The following is a 25,295-nucleotide window of genomic DNA, read 5'->3' on the forward strand; positions in this document are numbered from 1 at the left end:
ATGAATAAAGCACTCTGAATGTTGAGCGCTAGCCGCGCTGCACAAAACAGTTATTTCCTTCTCTTCACTGAACACATGGCCCTGGAAGGTACGTGCAAGCATGTTGCAAAAAACCCGTTTTCTCCTACCGATAAGCAAGCTCTCTACCAGTCTCTCACGGCATATACAGAGTTAAATAGACTCCTCCCTCCTCCTCCTCCTCCGATCACATGGCACAGAATTGCAAAGTTAGACAGTCAGCTGACCACACAGTCACAGGACTGGATTGCTCAGTCATCCCCTTAATATCAGAGGGTGCAAGCACGAGCAAATTAGGACTTGCAGGGGTGGCAGGAGCGTTGCAGCCTTAGCGCAAACCCGACTCGCTGCGATCCGGCACAGGCGCCTGCAGACATGGCGGTCCGTTCTTTGCTACTGCTGGCATCTCTTGTGGCCGTTTGCTCATCCCTGATCAGGTGAGGACCGGCTTCTTCTCAGCGGGGGTTGAAAGAGGAGGCGGTTCAGGACTAGCAAGGATGTGTGTGGAGAAGCCAACACGCGGCTGCTTGGCTTGGGGAGTACATTGCAATACAAGATCACCCGGCCGCCTGCTCCCAAGAGTAGCCTGGTCGCGGTGCTGGGGAAAGCAGCGCTGATCCCCTCCCGGATTCTTCCAGTCATTCAGGAGGGCGTGCCTGGATGGAGGCTCTTGCCTGTTCCATTGATGATGTTGGTTTTGTCATCATTAATGAGCGTGACTATGAGGCCACCACGGAGGATTTGGGGAGAGCTTGCCGTTCGCGTCTTAGCTACCTGATTGGGACGATTTGTAAAGGAACAAGGATCCTTTCTTTCTGCAGAAAGAAGTTGAGTTTGAAGGATTAGATTGCAGTGAAGTCGGGAGAGGGGAGCCCCCAAACAGGACTAGTGACTTTGCTTTCTCTTGGAACTTAAGTGACATCCTCAGACCTAAGCATGTTAAATGTGCATGTTCAATGGGATTTGCTTCCTCATAGGTCTATCTAAGACTGCAGCTTAATTTTGACAAGTGAAGATAAATGTTCTCGTTTCTTTCATTTATAAACTGGGGTGTAGTTAGTTACAAATCCACAGATACGGAATATGCTTGATTGGGGCCCAGTTTGGGCTGTAGCAATTCTTTGGGGCACTTGGTGTGCCTGGCTTTCCATATATCAACACCATGTAGATTGTGACAAGTTTAATTTATGAGGCTGTCAAGACTGAGGGAAGGGAGAGAGAGAAAAAATATATGTTTGGGTTATCTTGCAAGCAAATCATAGAACTGATGTGGGGTGACAAGTTATTGCCAGAGAAAAAGACAAAAAGAATTTCAGGAGGTTAGTGAGAAATATATGTTTTGGTGTGTAAAAATAGCATTGAGAGGTCTGATTTTCTCCCTTGTACATTTTTAAGTAGACAGCCATATGGTGAAGAAGATTGTAGAATGACAATGAACTATTTTTATTCCTATCTGTTGAAAAACTGCAAAAGCAGACATTGATGTATGACGACTCACATGCTCATAACTTGGGGGCTTTTCTTAAAAGATAAAAATCTTCCAGTGACTCCTATTATTCATTTTTTCCTCTTTTGAATGTGCATATGCATTTGTGAATATGCACACAGTTGCACCTCTTCACATGAGACACCACCTATCTGAAGAGATGACACTAGATTAAAAAAAAGCCACCACACTTGCATAGTGAGCAAACAAGTTTGATTGTTGGTGTTCTGACATGAAGAAAGTACCTCCTACATGGTAGGCAGTGTTATATAGTTCAGATGCCTTATCTGTCCTTACTATCTAAATACACAAGGCACAACTACGGTTTTTAAAAAAATAATTAAAAGCCTCTTGCAAGTATGTTAGCTTTATCCAGAATCAGAGGAGTTTTTCTTTAGAAAATGGTTAATTATTTTACTTAATTTATTTCAAAGGGGGCACACTGATAGCAAAAGCTGAAATATTAGTTCTATACAGGAATCCACAAATGTAGTCACCAGTGAAAATCATACATTTCTATCTACTAAACAACCAGAAATTGCAGAAAGCTTGGCATGGAGTCTCCTGCCTTGTGCCACATAGGAGAGACTGTTTCCCAGGCATAGAGAACTATCAACGTCAGGGGTGAATTCTCACTTTTTGCTGGGTTTTGGAGACATTCATAAGCAGTGAAAGCACTTTGCTGCTGCTGAGTGTCACAGAGCCTATCTGTGAAGTGAGAAACTGACCCCTTTCCTCAAACCCTTCACCATATTGAGAACTTGAGGTAGAAGTGGTGACCAAGTTGGCGGCAAAATAAGCAGGCTCCCAAGGCCAGACAAACTTTAGGTACCCCCGTTTCCCATTAATGCTGTTAACAAAAGAAACCATAAACTTGAAGTGGTACTGGGTTGCTAGCTTCTCACATATGAAAACTAACAAGACCTGTTTCCCAACTGTTTTAAACATGATTTTCTCCAGTTTCTAATGTGGATTGAACTGCACATTTCATTAGAATTGTACTGCTGTCTGTTTACTGTAAAGTGATCATCTCTGAACCAAACCATAAAACTTGCAGTTGACTTCCTGTGGTGGGTTTTGACTGGTGCTGCTGTTTTAAAACCTGGCTGCCAAAAAACCCCCTCCTTTTCTTACCCCTCCCTCCCAGTAGTGGTTCATTAAAGCTGTTACTGCTGAATTTAAATCCCTGCTTAACCATGAGCTTGACTAGTAGTTTTGTTACCACCTTGTTTTTAAGAGTGAACACTAGGTTCCTAAAGTCCAGTGAATGTTACTGATGCTTAAGGTTGTATTGGCTCTGACTGTGATGGGAGAAAAAAGGGCTTAAGCATAAGATGGGAATGGTAGGAAGGCTTGTGCACTGGAGACAGGTGTTAATTTGATACATGGGGCATCTGGGTTATGCTTCTGATGGTTAGCCTTCATTACCCTAAGACTGCTTTTTAGTATACTTACTTTAAATTTGTCTAACTTAAAAGTAGTTGATGCTTACAGATGAAAGGTGTCATTTAAGATTATTGTAATTAAAAGTCAGATAGCAAATTCCCAGCAGTCCGCCTTGCAGCAAGCATTACTTAATAATAAAAAAACCCTTCTAAAACTTGATCCACTAGGGAGGTTCCCACTAGATAGTGCCAGATTTCTTGCAGGAGTAGATTAACAAGGATCCATTAGCCACACAACAGCCAAACCAGTAAACACTAGTGAAGAATATGATACCCATAGAAACTGCTAGGTGTCTATCCTCAAAAAAGGAAAAGATGCTGCCATTGCTACAAAGGGAAGTGTCTTACTAAACAGTGCTGATAATGAAACTGTTCCTTTGGTGTTTAGCCCTTATCTTGACACTTGCTAGCCTCAACCAAAAGAACAGTTTCATTACTGGCACAGCCTAGTTCTAGTTCAAGAGTTGAGTATGAGGGTGGGGGAAGATAACAAAAGGGCTACGTACTCCAGCTAATGCAATGTGTATCTTTTAAAATCAGGATCCCATTGAAGAAGTTCCCTTCCATGCGCAGCATCTATACTGAATATGGGAACAATATCCAAGACCTGATTGAGATGGGGGAGATGTTAAAGTACAAATATGGGGCTCCAGGTGTGGCTACTCCTACCCCAGAAGCATTGAAGAACTACATGGATGTAAGTATAACTGCTGATCTTTCCTTCTTTAATGTCTATGTAAAAAAACACTTTTCCCCTCTTTTAACAATAAGGTTTTTGCATTAAGGCAGAGCCCTGTTTACTCCGTGTTCGTGCTGTAAACCAGGCCGCTAGGGAAAGGGTCTGTGTACGTTTGTACAAGGAACTTTTATACAGATAATCTTCAAACATCCAGCGCCTCGTGTTTCACTGATGAAATGGCTCAGCTTTGTTCCTTGGCAGGCTCAGTATGTGGGCAAGTTTATTTTACTACTATCCCATCCACACCCAGTGGAGTGCTTTGCTCTTTGGGATGTGGCCTGTTTCCTGAGGATTCATTGTGTGTGTATGGGATTTGAGATAGGCTAATATAGACGGTGATAATTACTTTATGCAACGGTAGCTATTGAGACAAATGGGAATGTGTAGGAGGAGTATGAAGAAATCAATTAATCTTAAATATAAGATATTAAGGATGATTCCAGTGTTCCTGAGGGCTTGACTTCTGAAATCATATCCATCCTAATCAAAGATGTTCACACAGGTGAAGGATCAAATGTTGTAAACATTCTGCATATGATGATCAGATAACCATAAAGAACCATGGAGTCTTCTTCCAATTTTAGTGGATTTTTCTTCACTGAAGTTGGAGGAAGATTCCTTAGGCTGGAGGAAGGCCCAAGACTTTGCTGAACAGAATAAAGATAAATTCATGCCCCTCTGTTACTTTCTGGTCATGTAAAATGACAAATTGCATCTAATCAAGAAAGGAGTCGATTTATAATCTGTGAAACTTAATGCAGTTAACAGACATGCACAACGATTGGTGGTCCAGTTTTCGACCTCTATGGAGTCTTGACAGTGCTCCTTGCTGTAGGACAGGGGTGGCTAAACATGCTTAATGTAAGATCCACATAGAATAAATGTCAGATGTTTGAGTGCTGCAAGACATGATGCATTGAAGTGACTTCAGATGAAGAGGTGGGTTTGGGGGAGTGTCCTGAAAGTGACATAACAGGAAGGGGTGGGGTTTTGGTGCAGTATGCTGGAAGTGATATCACAAAAATGATGTCACATCCTTGCTAGGCTTTACCCCCTAAGTCCCCAGGTGTTTTCTGAGTCAGACCTGGCAACCCCAACATTTTTATTGAAAATATGAAAGTCATGGAAAGAAGGAAGGAAGGAAAGGAAAAGGGAGGGAATGACATGGAAAGAAAGAAGGGAGGGAGGGAAATAAACTAAACTAAAATGTATGGCCACGCCAATACTTAGAGACCTCTAGGATCTGCACAATGTCTAGAAGAGCCACATGTGGCTCCCGAGCCGCAGTTTGGCCACCCCTGCTCTAGGATATCACAGCTGTTCTTGAACTTGCTTTGCCATCAGAATTGGAAAAGAAAGCTGTGCTGGCTTTTCTTGGAAAAAGGAAAGCCCTGCAGCCTCTGCAAGCTATTTTTCCTCTTTGATCATTCCTTGGAAAGTTGCTGTAAACTGCAGCATCACCCTCTTTGCCCTGCTGGTTTAGTAATGCTGCAGTGCAATGTCTGCTTCTACGGCAATAGTTGGATGGAGAAATGGAAGAAAGGTCTGTCAGGGGCTACTAGCCATGGTGACTAAAAGGAACCTCCACATTCAGAGGGAGTACATCACTGAATACCAGTGCCAGGCCTTCCTCCAGTTTGAGGAATTGGCCTCTGTTCTCTGTTGTTGGCCCTCTGTATTAATTGGTTAGCCACATGTGAGACAGGATGATGGATTAGATGGACTGCAGGTCTGATCCAGCAGGGCTCTTCTTGTGTTTTTAAATACATTTGAAATAAGTGAAGGAATAGCTTGTCTTTGGACAAGACAGTACTCATTTGCAGTACACAGGCTTTTGAGTGGCACAACTCTTCTCTATCCAGATGTTCAAAGGAAAAAAAGTTTGAAAGGAGGAAAATACTTGACGTGTTTGAGTCTGGGCATGATGGTAAGACTAGTTTATCAGTATTTGCCTATTTTCATAATTAGGTTAAGAGTAGGCCATGAGCTTAACGAATCAAGCTGCACTAAATCCTTCTGCAGTAGGGCAGTTATAGGGCTAGTTCCTTTGAAAAACATAAGCCATATTTGTTCAAGGTAGTGCTAATCAGAACTTGCAGGTAAATATATTGAGTAATGCCTAGAACGGTAGGTGGTGAATTGTTGAATATCTCAACAAATGTACAGGGATAAACACATTCAGGTATGTACTTTTACTGGAAGAGCGTTGATGTGGAACTGATCTTCCGGAACTATTCAGAAATTTAGATTTCTATCTCTTGAACTCAGAATGCGCAATACCACTATTACAGGTATTCTGTGAATCATTCAAAGATGCTTTTGACTATTTAAACGTACTTCAGTCTAATCTGGAAATGTTGTAGGCCAGTAAAAATGAAAGTTTTTTGTAATCTTCCAGGATGCAAGGGGTACTTCTGTAAACAGCCATCAATGTTGGATTTGGTGTCTATCAAACAATATGTAGTAAAGTAATGGGATAGATTGAGCTGTCTGCTCAAAAGGTAGATTGCTCCCTATTTTTCTCAGCTTTCATGCTGACAGAAAGCTTGATCATGGGTTCATAAATCACACAGATATGTTGTCCTTTATTCCCTTTTTATTACATCATTACAAGTATTTTAAAAGATGGCATATTGGTTTAGTTTTTCAGTGGTGTGCTTATGGGCGAAACCTGAATTCTGGATGCTATGAATACTGGAGCTAATAATTTTTTTGGATAGTTCAGCTTGAGAATGCGACTCAAACATTTGATTCCTTGACTGTTACAAGTTGTTAGAGTCACATGGTATGATGTATATGGGATCTCTGTAAAATATATTGTGTTCTGTTTCTCGAAGGAGCTCAGGGTAGTGTATATACATTTCCCCTCCTCCATTTTATCTTTACCCTGTGAGGTAGATTTGGTTTGAGAATTCCCTGATCCAAATCTCACACTTTAACCAGTATACAATGCAGCCTCTCCTAGAAGGGGCTGAAAAGAAAATTTACAAGCTATTACGCTATTGTGTCACAGCTATAATTATTTTCCATTTGGCAAAGGCTAACCGAGTCATGTTTGCTATTTCATCATAATGAGGGCTCTGTGCTTTCTGTGCCTACACGTTGTTCTGAAGCTGAGAACCTGTAGCCTGAGAATTGCAATCTAGAGCTTGCTATGTCCAAGCAATTCCAATGAAGTTAAGAATATTTGTTTAGAGGAAACTCGGATGAAGCTGTTCATATTCTTATATTCTGGTTCTTTTTAAAACAAATTAGCAAGTCTCATTTCTATTGAGAAAATATGCAACCATGTTTGTTAATTGCTGAAAAACTACCAGAGGGTTGGGTGTCAGTGCTCTTTCACAATTTCCTCTCCCTGGTGACTTAATTAATGTCTCACTCCCTTATTGTTATCTTACTGTCTTCCTTCCTTCGCCTCCCATCATCCCGATTTTTGTTGTGGCAGAGCACAACTCTTCCTAATTCTGAAAAATCTGAGGGGCCACTTTAATGTTATCTTTGTGGCATGGAAGCCACTGCAAGGTGTGTTTTCCCTATACTGCTGTGGTAACATAGAAAGAATCAGGAGAGGAGCTCACACTGCGGTTCTTTCCCACACTAGTGTAATCTTTTTGCAGAAACTGGGGCAATGTTGATAAGGAGACGAGCCGCATTTTTTAGTCCCGAGACCTTCAGTGTTACTGAGTTGGAAAGGACGCTCACTGCCTTAGCTCCCACATCACAGGGGTGATAGAAGAGGCCCTGTATGATTAACTAACAATGTTGATTGAATGTAAAAATTGGAATTCCTTAGTGCATAACTTTTTATTTGTACCATCATCACTCTTTCTGATGGTAAAGTGACTGGATCCTATACCAGTCACAAGAGCAGCAAAACCAGGCAACTCGCAGACAATTTAAGGGTCTCCAGGTATGTGAGGGATTCCCAAAATTGGCAAATATATCTATAAAAAACACTTGGGGGCACAGAATGTGGAAAGCAATAGAGGATCTGTTTAAAGGAAAATAGAGGGAGGTGGGGTGGGGATTTGGTTCTGAGGATTTACATAATCTGGAGAGGGAGATTAAGGGGAGGAGAGGAGAACATCTCTAAACTGTTTCCCCACTTACTGTGATTCCTTGAGGGTCCTCAACTCATATACATAATGCTTATCTTTTAAAATAAATGGCACTGGAGCTTCAGTGAAGAAAAAGGCCTCGTGCATGATAGATAATACCAAATGTCTGAAACATCTAACTTGTAGTAGCAAATAGATGGTTTGTGATTGTACTCTGTATTCCTGCTTAGCGAATCACCCTCGTGATTATGAACTGGCATTCATGTGATGTTTAGGCCAAGGAGCCCAAATGAAATGTTTCTGTTGTATGCAAAGGAAAGAGTGAAAATGCAGTAAGAATCTTGGACAGCAGTAAGTCATGTTTTCTGTGCCTCATGATGTTCTCAGAAGCGCTGACAGTTTCAACTGATGAAGCTGTGGAGGCTGCTTACCACTTCTGAAAATCCAGTTTCAAAATGCAGCACTAATATTTGAAAGGGGGGGGGGCAAAAAAGGAAACTAGCCAGTGGAGCTACTGGAACTTCAGTACAGTGAAACTATTTGTCCACCAGAAGTGCCCACCTGTATTTGCTGTGCTTTGAATTTGTGTGTCTTTCTCCTGGGAAAACAAGTACCTTGGTTTCTCTTTTCTCTTGCCCCAAGCTGTTGTCAACCATCCAATTTTCTTTTCCTATGATTTGTCACCTCTTTGTGTGCCAATCCCAAAGAAGCTGTACAAGTGTTAAATCAAGAATCTTTGATGTTGAAATGTGAAGATTGCACAATACATTGTAAACCCAAAACTACTTTTTGAAAAGAAAGTACTTCTCATTGACTTTTTATTTTCCTGTATTTGGAGTTAGTGTGAATTGTTGCTGTCCAAACTGTTCATACTCACAATTGATTTCCTCATGCAAAACCCATTAAAGATCACGGTTTGCCTTACTGAGTAGTACAGAATTCCAAATACAGCAAGTAATTCCTAAATGGCTATTCAAATGTAGCACATTTTCCTCTTCCTAATTTTATGCTTGGTGAGATAGGTGATATTGAAAAACTGACTTGCTCAGGGTCTTCCAGTTGAGCTTCATGACAGAGTGGGGTTTTGAACCTAGTCTATCACATTCTAGTTCATTTTCATATATTTTTAATAAATATTATTTTTATGGGGAAGGAGAAACTACTAATATATTGTCGAAGGCTTTCACGGCCGGAGAACGATGGTTGTTGTGGATTTTCCGGGCTGTATAGCCGTGGTTTTGGCATTGTAGTTCCTGACATTTCGCCAGCAGCCGTGGCTGGCATCTTCAGAGGTGTAGCACCAAAAGACAGAGATCTCTCAGTGTCACTCAGTGTTAGTAGATCTCTCAGTGTTAGTAGAAACTACTAAGACCAGGCATAAAAATGACTTGAATGGCTTTATGTTTAAAATGTGTCATGTGTCCCTCTCCTGAAACTGAGTGCAAGCCTCCTTCTTGTCCTTGGAATAATGAAATAATTCTGATAATCTTTATTGTATTTATTAACTCCTAGAGACTAGAGGATCTGGTCAGTCTGAGAATGGTCACTTCTCCTTGGTGGCCATTGAGCAAACTGATGGTTTAAATGTCCTTTATGGCATTCCATGCCGTAGCCTTCCATGTTTTCAGATCACTGGAGCTATTAGGTATTAGAGAAAAGAGTGCTATAGAAGGGTGCAGGCAGTATGATTCTGATCTTCTTTCCTCAGCTCTCAAAAAAAGCATATGCTACTTTCCCCCTTTACAGCACACTTCTTCATAATTCCATTTTTGGCCCTGTCTTTCTCTAAAGCTTTAGTGCACCTGTTCAGATACTTTGGACTGTGGTTGTGTAACATCACTTGTATAAATGTCCTTCCATTTCCCATGGTAATTTGACTCTCCTTTTCCCAAATGTTTTTCTTCTTTACAGAATGAATACTGGGAACAAGATTCTCTTTTTTTCCTGAGGAGTGTTCATCTTCCCATTCTTGCAAAAAAGAAAAGAACCCTCTAAACCACACAGAGTGGTTGTATTCTGCAAAAAAGCTACCCCCCCCCCCCCACAAAGTTACATCAAGTAGGATATTGCACCACAGGTGTATTGCTACTTACAGACTGTGGATTTTTTCACCTTAGTCTTAAACAGCTCACAAATTGTCCTGACTAGAGGACCTCTCCCGTCCAACTTGGGAACTAGAATCTTGCTGTTCTACGTTACATTTGGCCTTAGTGATGCAAAGTTGTCTAAAAATTTTCTCTTGCTCCATGAACATATGAGGCAATGGCTGCTATCCAATCTTTCTGAGGACTAGATTTTCAAACAATTTTAACTGGGTCCCCTGACTTCATAACTTTTGAAAAGGTGGTAGCATACTGATTGCTTATCTAGTAAAAGTTCTACTTAGTTTTAACAAAAGTGCTTTTTAACAGGTGATGCTACATTTTCTACGAGTGGACATACAATTAAATATTCTTTCTTAAGAGTTTATGTTCCTATGGTTGCCAGTTTGGTATAATGGTTAAGATCGTGGGATTCTAATCTGGAGAACCGGGTTTGATTCCCCTCTCCTCCACTAGAAGCCAGCTGGGTGACCTTGGGTCAGTCACAGCTTCTAGGAGCTCTCTTAGCCCCATCCACCTAACAGGGTGATTTTTGTGAGGATAACAATAACACACTTAGTAATCCGCCCTAAGTGGATGTTAAGTTGTCCTGAAGGGCGGTATATAAATAGAATGTTGTTGTTGTTATCTTTCCTCCTCCCTCTCCAGTTCATTAGTACGAAGTGATATTTGTTTCTTCTTCTCCTCTCCTAAACACTTCAGAATAGTATGGATAGCAAGTATTCACAGGGCTTGTCTCATATCTGAGGAGGAATAGCATTGAGGTATGCAGGAATATCACTAGTAAAAGGGGCTAGGATACCTTTTGCTTTGGAATGGTGATAACTGTTACACATCTTTAATTCCTTCCCCAGATAATATAGCAAAAGTTCAGTTTTGTACAATCTTGTTTGAGACAGTTTTCCCAAACTTCTGATGTCCCTTCACAGGACACCAGGCAGTCTCCCAAATTTGGGGTAGCATGGTTAATAGTAAACTTCTGGCTTCTTGCTTTCTTTACTTGTTTTTAAGGATTAGGGGGTGGGAATGTGATTCCAGGTCAACAGTGATGCTTCTAGGATTTTTTTTCTTTATCTGTCAGCCTTATGTGCCAATGTGGTGAGCCAATGTGGTGTAATGGCTAGAGCGACAGACTAGGATCCGGGTGACCCAGGTTTGCTTCCCCACTCTGGCATGGAAGCTCCCAGAGTGACCTTGGGCTAGTCCGACACTTTCAGCCTAGCCTACCTCACAGGGTTGTTGTGAGGAAAAAATGGAGAAGAAGAGAATGATGCAAGTCACTTTGGCTCCCCATTGAGGAGAAAGGTGGGGTATAAATGAAGTAAAATAAAAATCAACAAAAATTGTGCATGGTGTACTAGAGAGTCTTTACTCCCTTCCTTCGAATGATGTCACTGCCCATGCAATGGAAGAAAGGGAGGACCAGTACTGTACAGGGCCTTTCTTTTGGTTGGAAATGGATACATCTGACTTGGTGGCTTAATTTTTCATGGGATACTTCAGCTGTTCTTGGAATATGCCGCTTGGGAATCACTGTCCTAGAAAAAAACCCTCATTTTTTAAAATTAATGTCAGCAAGGGGATTATTTGCATAGGTTAATATGATGTTTCATTAGCTGCTTCTTTAGGGATTGTAATAGATTGTTTCAAAATTACAGACCATTGTCCCTAGGGCAGGACATACCTATAGTTTGCTGAGGTACAATACAACGCTATTTTAACATATTGGCAGGCATTGCCAGCATAATACTGCTGCAATACCAGTATGAATATTCAGGATTAGGGGTACCAGTTGGCTTTTATGCATTAGAAATACACAAACTAGAGGGGGGAACCCTTAGATGCTATTGCTGCCGATGTCAACTATTCAGGAATTAATCACTATTCTTACTCAAATTAAAACATATGCATCTTTGCTTCTTTGGAAAAGGAGGAAGGAAAGGAGAAAAGAATTATAGCCATATCACAAGTCTGGAGTCCTTGAACTTTAAGAACAGCTGCTATTACTAAAGAAGAAACATTGGCAATTCTGCTGAATTCTCTCCAGTTGTTTCTGCCTGAAGCGGACTGGAAGCTCTCACTCTGCCACACCTAGTCCACCTCCACAATTGTTCACTCAAACACACAAAAAAAGCATTATTAATGCTTTTCATTTCTTGCTATGCTAAGTCCAATTAATGCTAAACACTTCTTTTGAAATTACGAGAACCAGAAATTATTGACATCATTTACCTAGATATCAAGACCATTTTCAAAATGGTTGTTCAGCGGATGTTACTCTACTTTTCATAAGAGTAACCCTTCCCACCATCTTCTAAACCAGTCAGGATTAAACCTGAAAAACTGGCTCAGTTTTACTCCTTCCCTGAAGCTCAGGTGGCCTTTTTATGTGTGTGTGCAAGTTCTGAGAGAAACTCCCCATTAGCCTGAAGCCTAAACCTTCTAGCCATGTAGCTGCCACTCCTCTAACACCCCCTCCCTTGCATTTTGCAAGAACAGGACACTTCTGAGTCAGCTTTTTAAAATTAATACCACTTTAGAAAACATAATCTGATTCTGTGTGTCTAGGCTTTGTAAGAACTCTATACCTGTGTTGGCTTTATTCCCTTTTTCTTTGTAATCATGATGCGGTTCTCACACAGTAGCTTACCTTAACTAAATTGGGAAAAGGTTTTATGTCTTGGAGTGACTTGCTCAGATAACTACCCAATGCAAGAACTATTGTAACCTTCATCATTTGGCTGCCATTTCTTCATGCTCTTTTACTACTTTACACATTTATGTACAGCCCGGTTCAGGTGTTGCATTTCTGGTGCTCATATGCCGAACAGTGGGAAAGAATACTGTGTGGTATGTGCAATTACTATTTTTCTGAATCCGTTAACACACTCGTTTTCCAGCCATTGTACATGCTACCTGAAACCCAGATTTTGAGGGTACACGCTTGTACATACTGAAGCTGAAAAATGTGTGTAACCCTTTTCACACGAAATGATGATCATACATACCAAGAAGATCATGTCTTGCTTGCTTTCTCAAAACATGAGACAGGAGTGCCAGAAATTTACTGTCATAAAATTAAATACCTTTCCCTCTTTGTACACTGAGATTCAGTGTGATGTTGTAGTTAGAGAGTTGGACTAGAACTTGGGAAACCTGTCAGATCCCCACCCTGCCATGAAAGCTCTCCAGGTGATTTTGGGCAAATCATTCTTACTTATTATTTATTAAAACATTTTTACCCTGCCTTTCCTTGTGGTTCAAGTTGGCTTACAATGGTAGATTAAAAACATTTGAAGTTAAAACCAAAATAAAATAACAATTCCCCCCCCCCTCCCAAAGATGCCTGACATTCAAACTCCCTCAGAAGCCGTGGCAAACAGACAGGACTTGCAGCACCTTCTAAAGATCTCCAATGAGGGGGCTTCCCTTACCTCTTCAGGGAGCCCATTCCAGAGAACAAAGGCCACAGTGGCAAAGGCCCACGTTCTGGTCAATTCCAGACAGGTCAGCTTAAGATCTGGGATCATCAACAGTCTAGTGTATTTCACAGGCTGGTTGGTGAAGATAAAATGGGGGAGAATCATATATACTGTCCTGAACTGAGATAAAATAAGAGTGAGATAAAAATGTGACAAATAGATATTTTGCTTACCAGTGCCACCCTTCACTTCTCATTAGCAGGACTGATTGGCAGCCATTCTGTCTGCTGAACAGTACCTCTGGATTACTTAAGTGTAGGTTAATTGTTGAATGCATAGAGGGAAAGGGACATGCTTGTACACCTTAAGATGTATGTTAATTTAACATGAGAAGGACTATTTCTTTTTCCCCCAGGATGGGGCAGGTGTAGAAGAGGCACTCAGAGAAAACCACTGGAAGAATTCAGTGGATGTTATAAGTAAATGATATATTTAAGTTAGCCAATACAAGATTAGAAATGCAAATGCTTACCTTAGCAAAATTAGATTTTGTATAAAATGATACACTACAGAAGTAGGATAAAGCTAAGACTGTTGTGAGGTTTTTACAAAAACTTGCAATCAGATTAATTCTTTTGCTGTAAAAACAGCATGAGTATAGTCAGTGAATTTTTTTGAGTCATGAATCCAATGCTCATCAGGTATGCTAATATTGCTAAATTATTATATATGGATGGGCACAAAATAACATGCTTTGCAGCAGCCTTCTAAGAGATGCACTGCAAACAGGTTGAACACACCTGATAATTTCAGTTCAGCAGTCCAGAACATGTGCCAGCCAAACCACCAGCAAAAAAAGGCTTGTAGTTTGAGCTAGAAAAATGAATGCCATACTAAGTCAACAGATTTGTTCTGAGGTCTGAGAAATACTATATGCCTTGGGTTACCAGTCTTCCTGGCAAGGCTCCTGAGTTTTAACAGCCTTATGACAGGTAAACATTCAGGAGCCTTCTCCAGCTTGGAAATTCAGTGATGGGGAAAGCTTCTGTTACTGATTTTGTCTGCCCCAAGAGTTCTGAATAGCCTGAATAGAAATGGGATGCATACTTACTAAAAACAAGAAAGTTGCATTTATTGATACAACTAGGCTGTCCCTACCGATGACTTTCCAACCAGAAAGGGGAAGGCAGGTGATCTCTTCCAAAATAATCAACATCCAGTAGCCTACATGCGGTAGTGTTTTGTGTGGGAGATGACAGTCTCTTTGTAAGTCAATCCCCCTCCTGTCTTTCAATGGCTACTGTGTACAGTGTGTGGGTACAGGGAATCAGGGTATTGCTGCTTCTATTCCTCATCACACCTACCTTTTTACTAATTTGCCAGAACACTGGAAAAGAGGGGCTACTAATCAGTTGGGTTAAATACTTCCTGCATGTGTTTACTTCTGTACTTGAGTGAAAGGGCTGCTAGAGGCTTTTTGGGTATCTTATCCTGTCTGCCTAAGCCAAAGTGTAGGCACTTCCAAGTCAAGTGCAAGATAATTGACACCATATTGTTGCAGCCTGAATAGTGGTTTATTTGAAGGAGATTAGTTGCACTTCTTGGAGCAGGCAACTACGCTAGATTCACTGGTGCAAGGCACAGATGCTTCTGATGTATGTGAAAATCTGTGCAGTGCAGAGATGTGTGCCACCTCCATTTTTAAAGGGCTCTGGCAAGAGCAGAAGGTGGTGGTCTTCAGATACTGGCTTAATAATTTATGTCTTGTGACCCTTTTCGTTTTCAGATAATAAATGTTGCATAATACTGGGCCTTGGATGTGCCCATTGCATAGCAAAGAATGAAAATCAAGGCAGTACCCTGGTCAATTACAAGTACATCTGGAGTGGCACTCTAAAAGTAACAACTAATATCCTTGGCTTATGCTAAGTGCTGCCCAAGTACTTAATAAGAAACACATTGTGCCCTAGTACAGTAATAGTTTTGGTGATCCACAAAATGAAGAAACTCATTTATTTTTGATCTTGCAGGTTGTAGACATAGAACATAATAGCTCATTCAAGAGAACTTGAAAAACAGTACAGTTTCTCTTTTATGTCAATAGCATTTATGAAAACATTAATACCAAGGACATATTTTGGCATTTTACTTTTTGACACTACCCAGGTAGGCGGTCTGGGGAAAGATGGCCTTCTTCTCACCTTGAGTGACCGGGCTGTTGAGAGAACAAGCATCCAAGTGGATATATGGCTTTTGCTATTATAGTGGCCTGTTTGGAATTCTATTTTATTTAATGCAATTGGCACACAATTTGATACATGATTCTATGTTTCAAGTTTGAACACTGATTTGACACCCCTGCACACACATTTCCTTGAAATTTAGGGAAAATGTGAAACAAATAATAAGGCTGTATCTAACATCAAGGTTGAGATATCTGAATAAAATTTGCATACATTCAGAACACAATTCTCTTCTAAACTCAAATACCATCTTAGCCGCCACTTCTGTTTTCCAAGTGGGCCAGGAAAGATGCAGAATATATTGTGATGCAGTATGTGAGACAAGGCCTTCCAAACATTCTACTTTAGTAGTTTATGCAAATTTAGGTTCAGTATGCTGTACTGACTGAAGTGACATACTAGGATCTGGGCGACCCAGGTTTGATTCCCTGCTCTGCCGTGGAAGCTTGTTGGGTGACCTTGGGCCAGTCACATGCTTTCAGCCTAACCTACTTCACAGGGATGTTGTGAGAAAAAATGGAGGAGAGGAGAATGATATAAGCCATTTTTGGTCCCCACTGGGGAGAAAGGTTCCAACAGCCCTGTAAAAAGAAGTTATATTGTATTTTTTCCCAGCAAAGGACTCAAGGCAGTTAACAAACTGTTAAGTCATCCTGCCTTCATTCAATTTAATCATAAATTATTGATACATTTAAAAAAAGCTCCTCACAGTATGTTGTGCTTGAGAGAGAGAGAGAGAGAGAGACGTTGTTATCCTGTGCAGAGTTACTCCAGTCTAAGCCTGTTGAAAATGACTGGAATAATTCTGCACAGCATTGCACTATAACACACCAAAATTAGGATGGGAATATGCAGAAAAGGAGTGAGCAAAGTGCCACATTTTGTAAAACTGTTAGGGTAAAAGCACTCAGTTCTATGTGGTGAAGGACAGACATCCCCTAGAAAGGTAGAATGTGCATGTCGTGATTCACTGCATTGTAGGGTTGCTGGTTCTCTGGTGGGGGTAGGGGATTCCCCGCTCCCATTGTCTGCCCCCACTCACCTAGCCAGCAGGGGGAAAAGGCAGGGGGACGGGGCTCCTGGGATAGGTGCAACAACGTCACTCCAAGGAGTGATGTCATCATGTAGTTTGCCCCAGGCTGATTTGGACCCCAGATGGGTACCAAATCAAATCAAATGTATTATTACGGTCCTAGACCAGCAAAAGAATTACAGGAATGATCAGTGTTACAGAGATAAACTAGAGAATTCCGATTAAAAGATACCTCAGTAACATAATAGATTACATTGCCTTAAAATATTTAAAATGTTTAAAATATTTAAAAATGCTTAAAATTTAAATTTCAGCATATCATAAAACCCAGGTACTATAAAACTATAGTATAAAACTGTCTTTAGTTGGTAGTAAACGAACTCCTGTTCTTTATTGCCATCCAACCACACTTAGCAACCTTATGTGTTATGTCCTGGGATCTATCCGAGAGCATTTTTGAGAGTAGAAAAGCTCTTTGTCTACCTGGATGGGCAGAAAGTATAGGCCTTATATAAACTTCTCGAAGTTGCATATGTATTTTGCAGTCGAAGATGACATGTTCTAGCGATTCTATTTTCCCATCACCACAGGGACACAGGCGTTCTTCCAGTGGCATTCTTTTGTATCTGCCTTCCAGTACAGCTGATGGGAGAGCGTCCCAACGCATTAACGTAAAGGTTCTCCTGTGTTCGTGATTGGCAAGGTTGAAAAGATAAGGCATAGGGGTTAGCCTAACCATGGGGTCAGGATCAAATAGTAACACCTTGAATCTGTTCAAGTCGTGTTGTCTCTTGACCTCTATTATTCTCTGCTTAATGGCCTTTTTGGCTTGATTATAACCCATACTGAGCAATAATTGCTGTGATAAGCCATAGGAGGCTAGTTTACTACCTATCTTGCTAGCCCAAGATGGTGTACAATGATCAGTTAGCATTAGATTTACAAGTCCCTTAGGGAAGAAAGTTAACTTTAACCAATGAAGAATTGCTGCAATCCATAATCTGGCCTCTACTGTTATCAGGCCTGAGTCCAGTCGGACTGCAGCATTTGTAGTACAAAGGGGGACCTGAAAAATACCTCTCAGAAATTTTGATTGTGTTATTTCCATCGGGGTACAGTTGGATTTAACACTAAGCAGAGCTCCATACGTTAATTGGGGTAATGATTTTGCAGAGAATAACCTGAGCGCAGCTGTCAGGCATCTGCCTCCCTTGGTCCAAAAGAATTTTTGAATTGCTCCGGCAGACTTTTGAGCACTCAAGGCAACATGGGCAATATGTGCGTTGCACGACCTAGTTGCTTGGAAGACCACACCCAGATACTTAAAGCATCGTTCTTGCTCCATGCGGACTGAGTTCAGGTTCCATGAATAAGTTCTGGGTCTCTGGGCAAAGACCATTATCTTTGTTTTAGCATAGTTGAGCTCTAGAGTGTTATCCCGGCAATACTGCATAAGTGAGCGCAAAGCTCTCCTCAGACCTATAGGAGTCCTGGAGAGTGTGACTGCGTCATCAGCATACAGAAGCACAGGAATATGCCTGTTCCCAACTTTCGGGAGATGGAAGTCTGGCTTGTTTAAATAGGCTACCATATCATTGATATATAAATTGAACAGAAGGGGGGCCAGTATACATCCCTGTCTGACTCCCTGCCCTACTTCTATTGAATCTGACAGGTGGCCTTGGGGACTGTATCGTACTCGTATTGTATTATTTTCGTGTAGGGCCCGCCCCAGATGGGTCAATTCTTTAAGAATCAGCCTGGTGCACTCCCATGGCCTGCTCGAGGTCATCACTCCCAGAAGTGATGTCATTGTGCCGCACTGGGCGCACACGCGAGGATATTAGAAAGGTGAGTGCCAGGTCCCCCTCCCCACTGGGAGGGTTAGGGGATCTGGCAACTCTACTGCCTTCATGTAGAGATTCACGGCATTCTTTCCAAGGTCTGCACAAAATGTAAGGCTTTCCTTCCCATGATAATGTATTGCTAATCAGTAATAATTTCCACTGGAGTCTTCACTGTCTAAATAACTTGCATAGGGTGTGTGTGTGAGAGAGAGGCAGGGGCAGGGGCAGATGCAGACAGACCTCTGGAGGATGACTGGTTCTTGAGGAATGAATTCTGGTCTCTTGAGAGGAATGTACAATGTCACAAGAAAGAACCCCAAAGTCAATTAAAGTCAGGAAGATCTAGAAGTGAAGGGGACATGAGGGGAGAGACTTTTTGACTCTCTGCTTGTCTCTCCCTTCAGTCAGGCCAAGCTAAGAAGTCAGATTCTGAAGGCCAAGTAGATAGTGGACAGATGAATGTACACCTTTGCAGTGTTGAACAGTGTTCTGGTGTTCACTGCATGTTCTTGATTTTTATGGCATTTTCTGTGGCTGCTGTTGCCAGATGAGGCTTGCATCAGGTTTCACCAGATCATTCTGCAGGTGGTTCTTGTGCTGTAATTATTGTTTACTTCTTCTAAGTGGGATACTATAGGAATGTGCTTCTTGAATTGAAGTATTTCATTGGTTTGCTTCTTCTTTATGGTTAATTTCTCAATGATAAAAATAATGTTTGCAGTCATCCTTTCATTTATATGCTGCAGGAACAGACATTGCAATTTGCAGAGTGATTCCACAAACATGGTATCTATTTTGATATTATATACATTTGCCTGGAATTTTCTTTTCGGTACCAGAGATCTCACCTTTGTCTTTGTGTCTCACTTTTCAGGCTCAGTATTATGGTGAGATTGGAATTGGGACACCACCACAGACATTTACTGTAGTCTTTGACACTGGATCATCCAATCTCTGGGTGCCCTCGGTGCACTGTCGCTTCCTGGACATTGCTTGCTGTAAGTATAGAGAGAGAACGTCTGTAGAGCTTCGTGGCTGCCTTCTTATACATGGATTCCTATGACTAAATTAAGAAGTTGTTCAAGAGGGGGTCTTCAGTTTCCCATTTTTGTAAAGGATATTCTTCACATGCCTTTATGGCAGGCAGTTGCTTTCCCGTGGCTCTGATAGCCCCTGACCATGTGGTTGGGGTATTCACTATTGTACTGAAGCTATATGGAATTCTACCACAGGAAAGCAGCTACAATGAGTTTATGAAAGTGGCTGTGCATAGTATTTCTACATAGAATGAGTTGCAAGAAGTTGGCTCCACACAGTCTCTGCAAATGCACAGTTGAGTCTGCAGTTATTGGTTTGTGAGACTGAGGATGTGTGAGAGGGATTTCCTACACAGGTAATACTTCCAAAGACCCTGCATATCCACATGATAGTATGGGCACTGACCACCATGTACACCTGACTGAACTAGATGTACTTTGTTCCATGTATGCCATAACATATCTAGTGCAAATGTGAAGTCTGTGTAGGAAAAAATTCTATGTGAACTGATCTTGAAATCCACCATCCTCTTGTATCTAACCACTTGACAACCACACCTTAATTAAACTTCTGAATAACCACAGCTAACATTAAAAGACTTAATTTAGTTTACCATTTCATTAATTGTGGGTTGTTTTGAGAAGCTATTATCATTTTGCAGTATTTCTTAGTGCTTTTTTCAAATTTTCTTTTCCTCCCCATATATTCTTAAGGACCTGTGTCTTTGATGCAACGGAACATTGCTTACGAGAGATAAAAATCTGTATCGCATTCCCCAAGTTGCATATTCTTCAAAATGTTTGAACTGGCCAGCCAAATATACCTGTATTGTTCTGACTCATTGCTCAGATACAGAACCTTCTGTACAATATTTGAAAATGTTGAGGGGACGCTTGCAATGTGTATGTGGGGTGGTGGTGATGGTAATATATACTGCATATAGTTATCATTTACAAAACTCAACAATTATTTCCATCCCATTTCCCCCCAAAACAGTAGACATTTAAATAAACAAATACTGGCTAATGCTAACTATTGTCTTGTTCTTACCTATCTGTAATCATTGATAGGATTTTTTTTTTCATTTAACTAATTGAATTTACTTACCTTGCTATTGAAATGGAGCTGCAACCATTTGGGATGACATCCTTGTACACATTTGAATCTTACCCCAGAACTGGGCAACCATATCTAAGGACAAGTGTGTACAAAAACTCAACTGGCTTAAACTAGTGGGTGCTGCCAAATAAGACATTAAGCTACATTGACCAGTAGGCTATCTTCATTTTTATTTGTAGTTGTTAGGGTTTTCTTTATTTAAGCTGTCAGATCCAGTTTTCACATTTCCAAGCATGATGAATCAATTGCATTAGGATGGAGACAGTTTGGGGTAGTTTTCCCCCCAGAGATTAAAATGCAGTCTTATGGAGAGTTACTCCAGTCTGTGTCAATTAAAATCAGTGGTCCTATACTGGAATAACTCTGCATAGGATTGCACCTTCAGAGCAGTTTGAAAGAGAGATTCCTACTTGTAGCAATACATTCATCTAGTTTTGCAAGTTTTACTGTGTTGTTTCAAAAATCTTCAAAACCTGTTTGATCAGAGATAACAGTGAGACAATGGAAATATGTGTTTATATCATGGGAAATGAAACTCTCCCTTAAAATTTCCCAGTTGTTCATATACATATATTCAAGTTTCTCATGTCTCAGGAATCGCTGAGAAGAGAACCAGCCAGGGTGTACTAAGATCTCGAAATTCTCTTGCCAAATCCTTTTAATTCCTCATATATTAGAATAGCTTGAGAAAATAGTTTGTAGTAATGCTTTCAGGTAAAGAATTTCCTACTGGTATCCATTTTGCCTTATTCAAAGTTTCATTGATTCAAAAGACATGAAAAACAACAGTTGCCAGCAGATGGCACCTGTATCTTTTAAATGTGAATGCTTAGTTCTGGTAATAGGACGCTCCAGACTTATCCAAAACCAGGTAAATGTCAGATTGTGCAGTGATTTGTAATGGTCTCCTTCTTGCTCCAAAAGCTCAGATAGTAGTACTAAGGGTTATAGTTGAATTTGAGTTGTGTACTTACTCACAATTAATATTATAGTGGACATGTGGGTGGTATATATGGTTAACAGACAACACTGCATTAAAAAGTGCATTTTTCCAGGAAAAAAGGGCTAGAACTAGGTTCATATCTAAGCACTGGCTGTAGGTATATCAGCCACATCCACATCATATCGCTCAATTTACGATGAGTCCATGGATTTCCAAGGCATATTCCCATAATGACAAACTATGGTTTGTTGTCTGTTAGTTTTCGCAGCAATATATCTCTAGGCCAGGTCTGCACAGCATATGCCAAAGTATGTCTAGTTACTTTTGTCTTTTTGCTTTGGGCATCTGTCTGTGAGAATCCTGAAAGCTATATCCTTAAATAATCAAACAATCCTGGCTTCGACTCATAGCTAAAAAGATGGTAGGCAAGATTTATAACTGGGATCTCTTGTGTTCCTTTTCTCTTGCAGTGCTACATCGCAAATATGATTCTTCCAAATCCAGCACATACGTGAAAAATGGAAGTGACTTTGCCATCCATTATGGTACTGGAAGTCTTTCAGGATATCTCAGCCAAGATACTGTATCGGTTAGTGTATTTCTATCAGCACTTCACTTCTCTGAGCCGTTTAGTTCAAGAGGGATTTTTTTTTTAGCAAAAAAAGGTACTTAACTTCATTGAACTTAGTTACAATTAGATACTCTTGCATACTCTTAAAAGTTGAGTGTGTATTTAAGGTTAATTAAGCCTAGCACGCTGATAAGGCAAGGATACCATAGAAATGTTCCATAAGTAAAAGGATTGAATTGCCTTCTTTATCCAGCTGTTCTTGTGTGAATATGATTATCTTCAACTTCATTATGCTTTTGAAAAATAGTTTCTGTTATTTTTGTTGATGTTACAAATGGGTTAGATCCAATACATATTTTTCGTGGGACCGTGGGGATGGATATTCGTGACTTATGCACATGCTGTAATCCCCCTCCCCAAGCCCAGTTATAGTGCTTTTACATGCAGCCTATGGAATTTTATACGTACTTCTAAAAAAGAAGGGGGCAGGCACAAAGATGGTTTGAAGGTGCTAGCAAAAATGATGTATTTTAACACATTTTCCAGATACTTCCATATACCATCTTTTTAAAAACTTTCCATAAAAACAATTTTTATTTTTAAAACTTATTTGATGTTTATTAACAGATTGACATCAAATTATAAAACTCGCCATGTTTGATATAGAAAAAATAGTATTAGTAAAACATGCTATATATGAGATGAAACAGTCCTTAATAGGGTGAAATTGCTCTTTTGGGCAAGATAGGAAGATTTTAGATGATGATAGAAAAGAGACTAGAAGAAACAGCTGTAACAAATACAGCTACTACCCCTTAAAAAGCAACCTTTAGAATCCTAATTTGAGTGGAGAAGGAGCTATCTAGATTAATCCTACTAGGATAGTGAGGAGGCTTCCAAGATGGTAGCTGCATTAGCTCTGTACCGTTGAACAGCTTTTGTTTCCTGTGGCTTAGATACATGTAGTGGTATGTCCATGACTTTCAATACATCTCTGTTTCTCCATCTTGTCTGTCTTGCATGGCATATGGGAAGGAGAGAGGAAAAGAGGAGAGATTACAGCACCTGAAATATCCTACCTGTTTGTCAAATTATTTTTCATCTTGTTATCAAAATAATTCTAGTTTCTTGTTGTACGGCTTGTTTTTAATGAACCCCTACCATCACTTGCTTTCAGGTTGGTGACCTACAAGTTAAGAACCAGATATTTGGTGAAGCTGTCAGCCAACCCGGCATCACATTCATTGCTGCCAAGTTCGATGGCATCATGGGCATGGCATATCCCAAGATCTCTGTGGATAAAGTTACCCCTTTCTTTGACAGTGCAATGCAACAGAAGCTGTTGGACAAGAACATATTTTCCTTTTATCTCAACAGGTGATATTGGCGGTGACAGAAACAAATGTTACCTATTTTTTTTCCATTCCTGTGGCAAATTCACTAGGCATATGTGTCAAATATGAAAGTCCTTCTGTTTCCAAATAAACTGCTTCATTTTTGCTGGTAGAGAGAAGTAAACCTGCACCTACAGGAAGAGCACAGGGAGCCAGGAAATAAGTACAACACAGGTGTAGAATCTGAATGGTCCTTAAGGCCTATAAAGATTTATTCAGAACTTAAGTAAACCTGGCCCTGTAAGTAGCCTTGATGGTAAACCACTTTGGTAGCCATATATAAGCGCCTTGAACTCTTCAGAAGAACACGGTATAGGTGATATATATCAAGAAAACAGTCGAATGTAAAGGATACTTGGATATTGTCCTGCTGAGTTCAGATGGGCTATTTGCTAGTCTGAGGATTGCAGCCCTAATGTAAACTGGCAAAATCCACTCTCAAGAAAATGTGCAGAGGCTACTCCGGATAAGACTCCTTGCTTTGAGTCCTGTGTTCTTATGCTATGTCCTGCATAATGTGTAATTTTGGATCTTTATCTGACCTGCCATTACCATAGTTCTGTCAATAATCTTTACAAAGATGTGGCAGAAAGGATCTTTATTGTATTTCTGTTGTATTTCACTCCACAAAGTCAATTTAAAATTGTGGCACTGTGTAACTGCATCTTGGAAAGAGGATGTTTAGAGGATATGGAGCTCCCTCAAACTCCTTATTTTGTATTGATACTTATGTGCTTTTTCCCCCCTGAAGGGACCCAAAATCATCTCCAGGAGGAGAATTACTTCTAGGAGGAACAGATCCAAAGTATTATAGTGGAGATTTCAGCTATGTGAATGTTACTCGCCAAGGTTACTGGCAGGTCCACATGGATAAGTGAGTTATTTCTTGTGTTTCACAAATATGCAATTGTATATAGCTTGTCTGAATGCCTGTATCTAAACATTCTACACTGTTTGTCAAAGGAAAACAGTATGTCATGAAAAGTTTGTAGCTTAAGGAGTTACTGTTAGCAAAAAAACCCTACAATACTAGCTCTATGGGGAAGTCTTAACTGATTGAACAAGATGTCAAAGAAATCAGAGTATGCTGAGAGTTTTTTTCAGATGTGGTAGAATAAATTCAGACTTACACCACAGGCTGAAATGAGTTGCCACCTCTTGTGCACAAGATAAATGACTTTTTTAATAAAAAAAAACTTGCTGGTTATCATGACTTCAGATGGGAAAACTGTAAAACTCACTTCCCCTCCCTCCTGCCTCACTTCCCCCCTCCCCTGACGGGAAAAAGCCCAGGAAAGCCTTGGAAAGTTTGTAGGGGTTTATCTGGCAGTGATTTATTCGGTATCCCAATTTTATTTGGGATTCTTGAATGTTATTTGGTGTGCCCAGTTAATGCAGTCCTATAAGTCCATATATTTGCTTTATTGACTATGCCAAAGCCTTCGATTGTGTCGACCATAGCAAGCTCTGGCTTGCATTGAAGCAGATTGGAGTTCCAGCCCATATAATCAGACTGATCAGATCACTGTACATGGACCAAGAAGCGATAGTACGAACTAGATATGGAGACACAGATTGGTTTAAGATCAGAAAAGGCACCAGACAAGGCTGTGTTCTCTCCCCATTCCTCTTCAACTTATACGCAGAAGTAATCATGAGGAAGCTCAACCTGGATGAGATGAACATTGGGGTAAAGGTCGGTGGCAGAACAATCAGCAACCTGCGATATGCAGATGACACTACACTGCTAGCAGAGAAGGTCAAAGATCTGAAGACTCTGATCATGAAACTAAAGACAAGTGAAGTAATGGGGCTTCAGCTGAACATCAAAAAAACA

At 40.5% G+C, this 25,295-nt stretch overlaps 1 protein-coding gene across 1 annotated transcript in view; it reads left to right on the forward strand.

The window, feature by feature from the left end:
- The first annotated feature begins 251 nt into the window (after window positions 1-251).
- CTSD (cathepsin D) overlaps window positions 252-25,295 on the forward strand; it is a 34,068-nt gene continuing 9,024 nt past the window's right edge. Inside the window, exons 1-6 of the mRNA XM_054971058.1 lie at window positions 252-455; window positions 3,490-3,646; window positions 19,268-19,391; window positions 21,964-22,082; window positions 23,242-23,441; window positions 24,210-24,332. Coding sequence (XP_054827033.1) covers window positions 394-455; window positions 3,490-3,646; window positions 19,268-19,391; window positions 21,964-22,082; window positions 23,242-23,441; window positions 24,210-24,332 — 785 coding nt within the window. The 5' untranslated portion in view covers window positions 252-393. The remainder of the gene's footprint in view (window positions 456-3,489; window positions 3,647-19,267; window positions 19,392-21,963; window positions 22,083-23,241; window positions 23,442-24,209; window positions 24,333-25,295) is intronic.

Source organism: Eublepharis macularius, chromosome 2, assembly GCF_028583425.1.
Source record: "Eublepharis macularius isolate TG4126 chromosome 2, MPM_Emac_v1.0, whole genome shotgun sequence".
NCBI classification, from domain to species: Eukaryota; Metazoa; Chordata; class Lepidosauria; order Squamata; family Eublepharidae; genus Eublepharis; species Eublepharis macularius.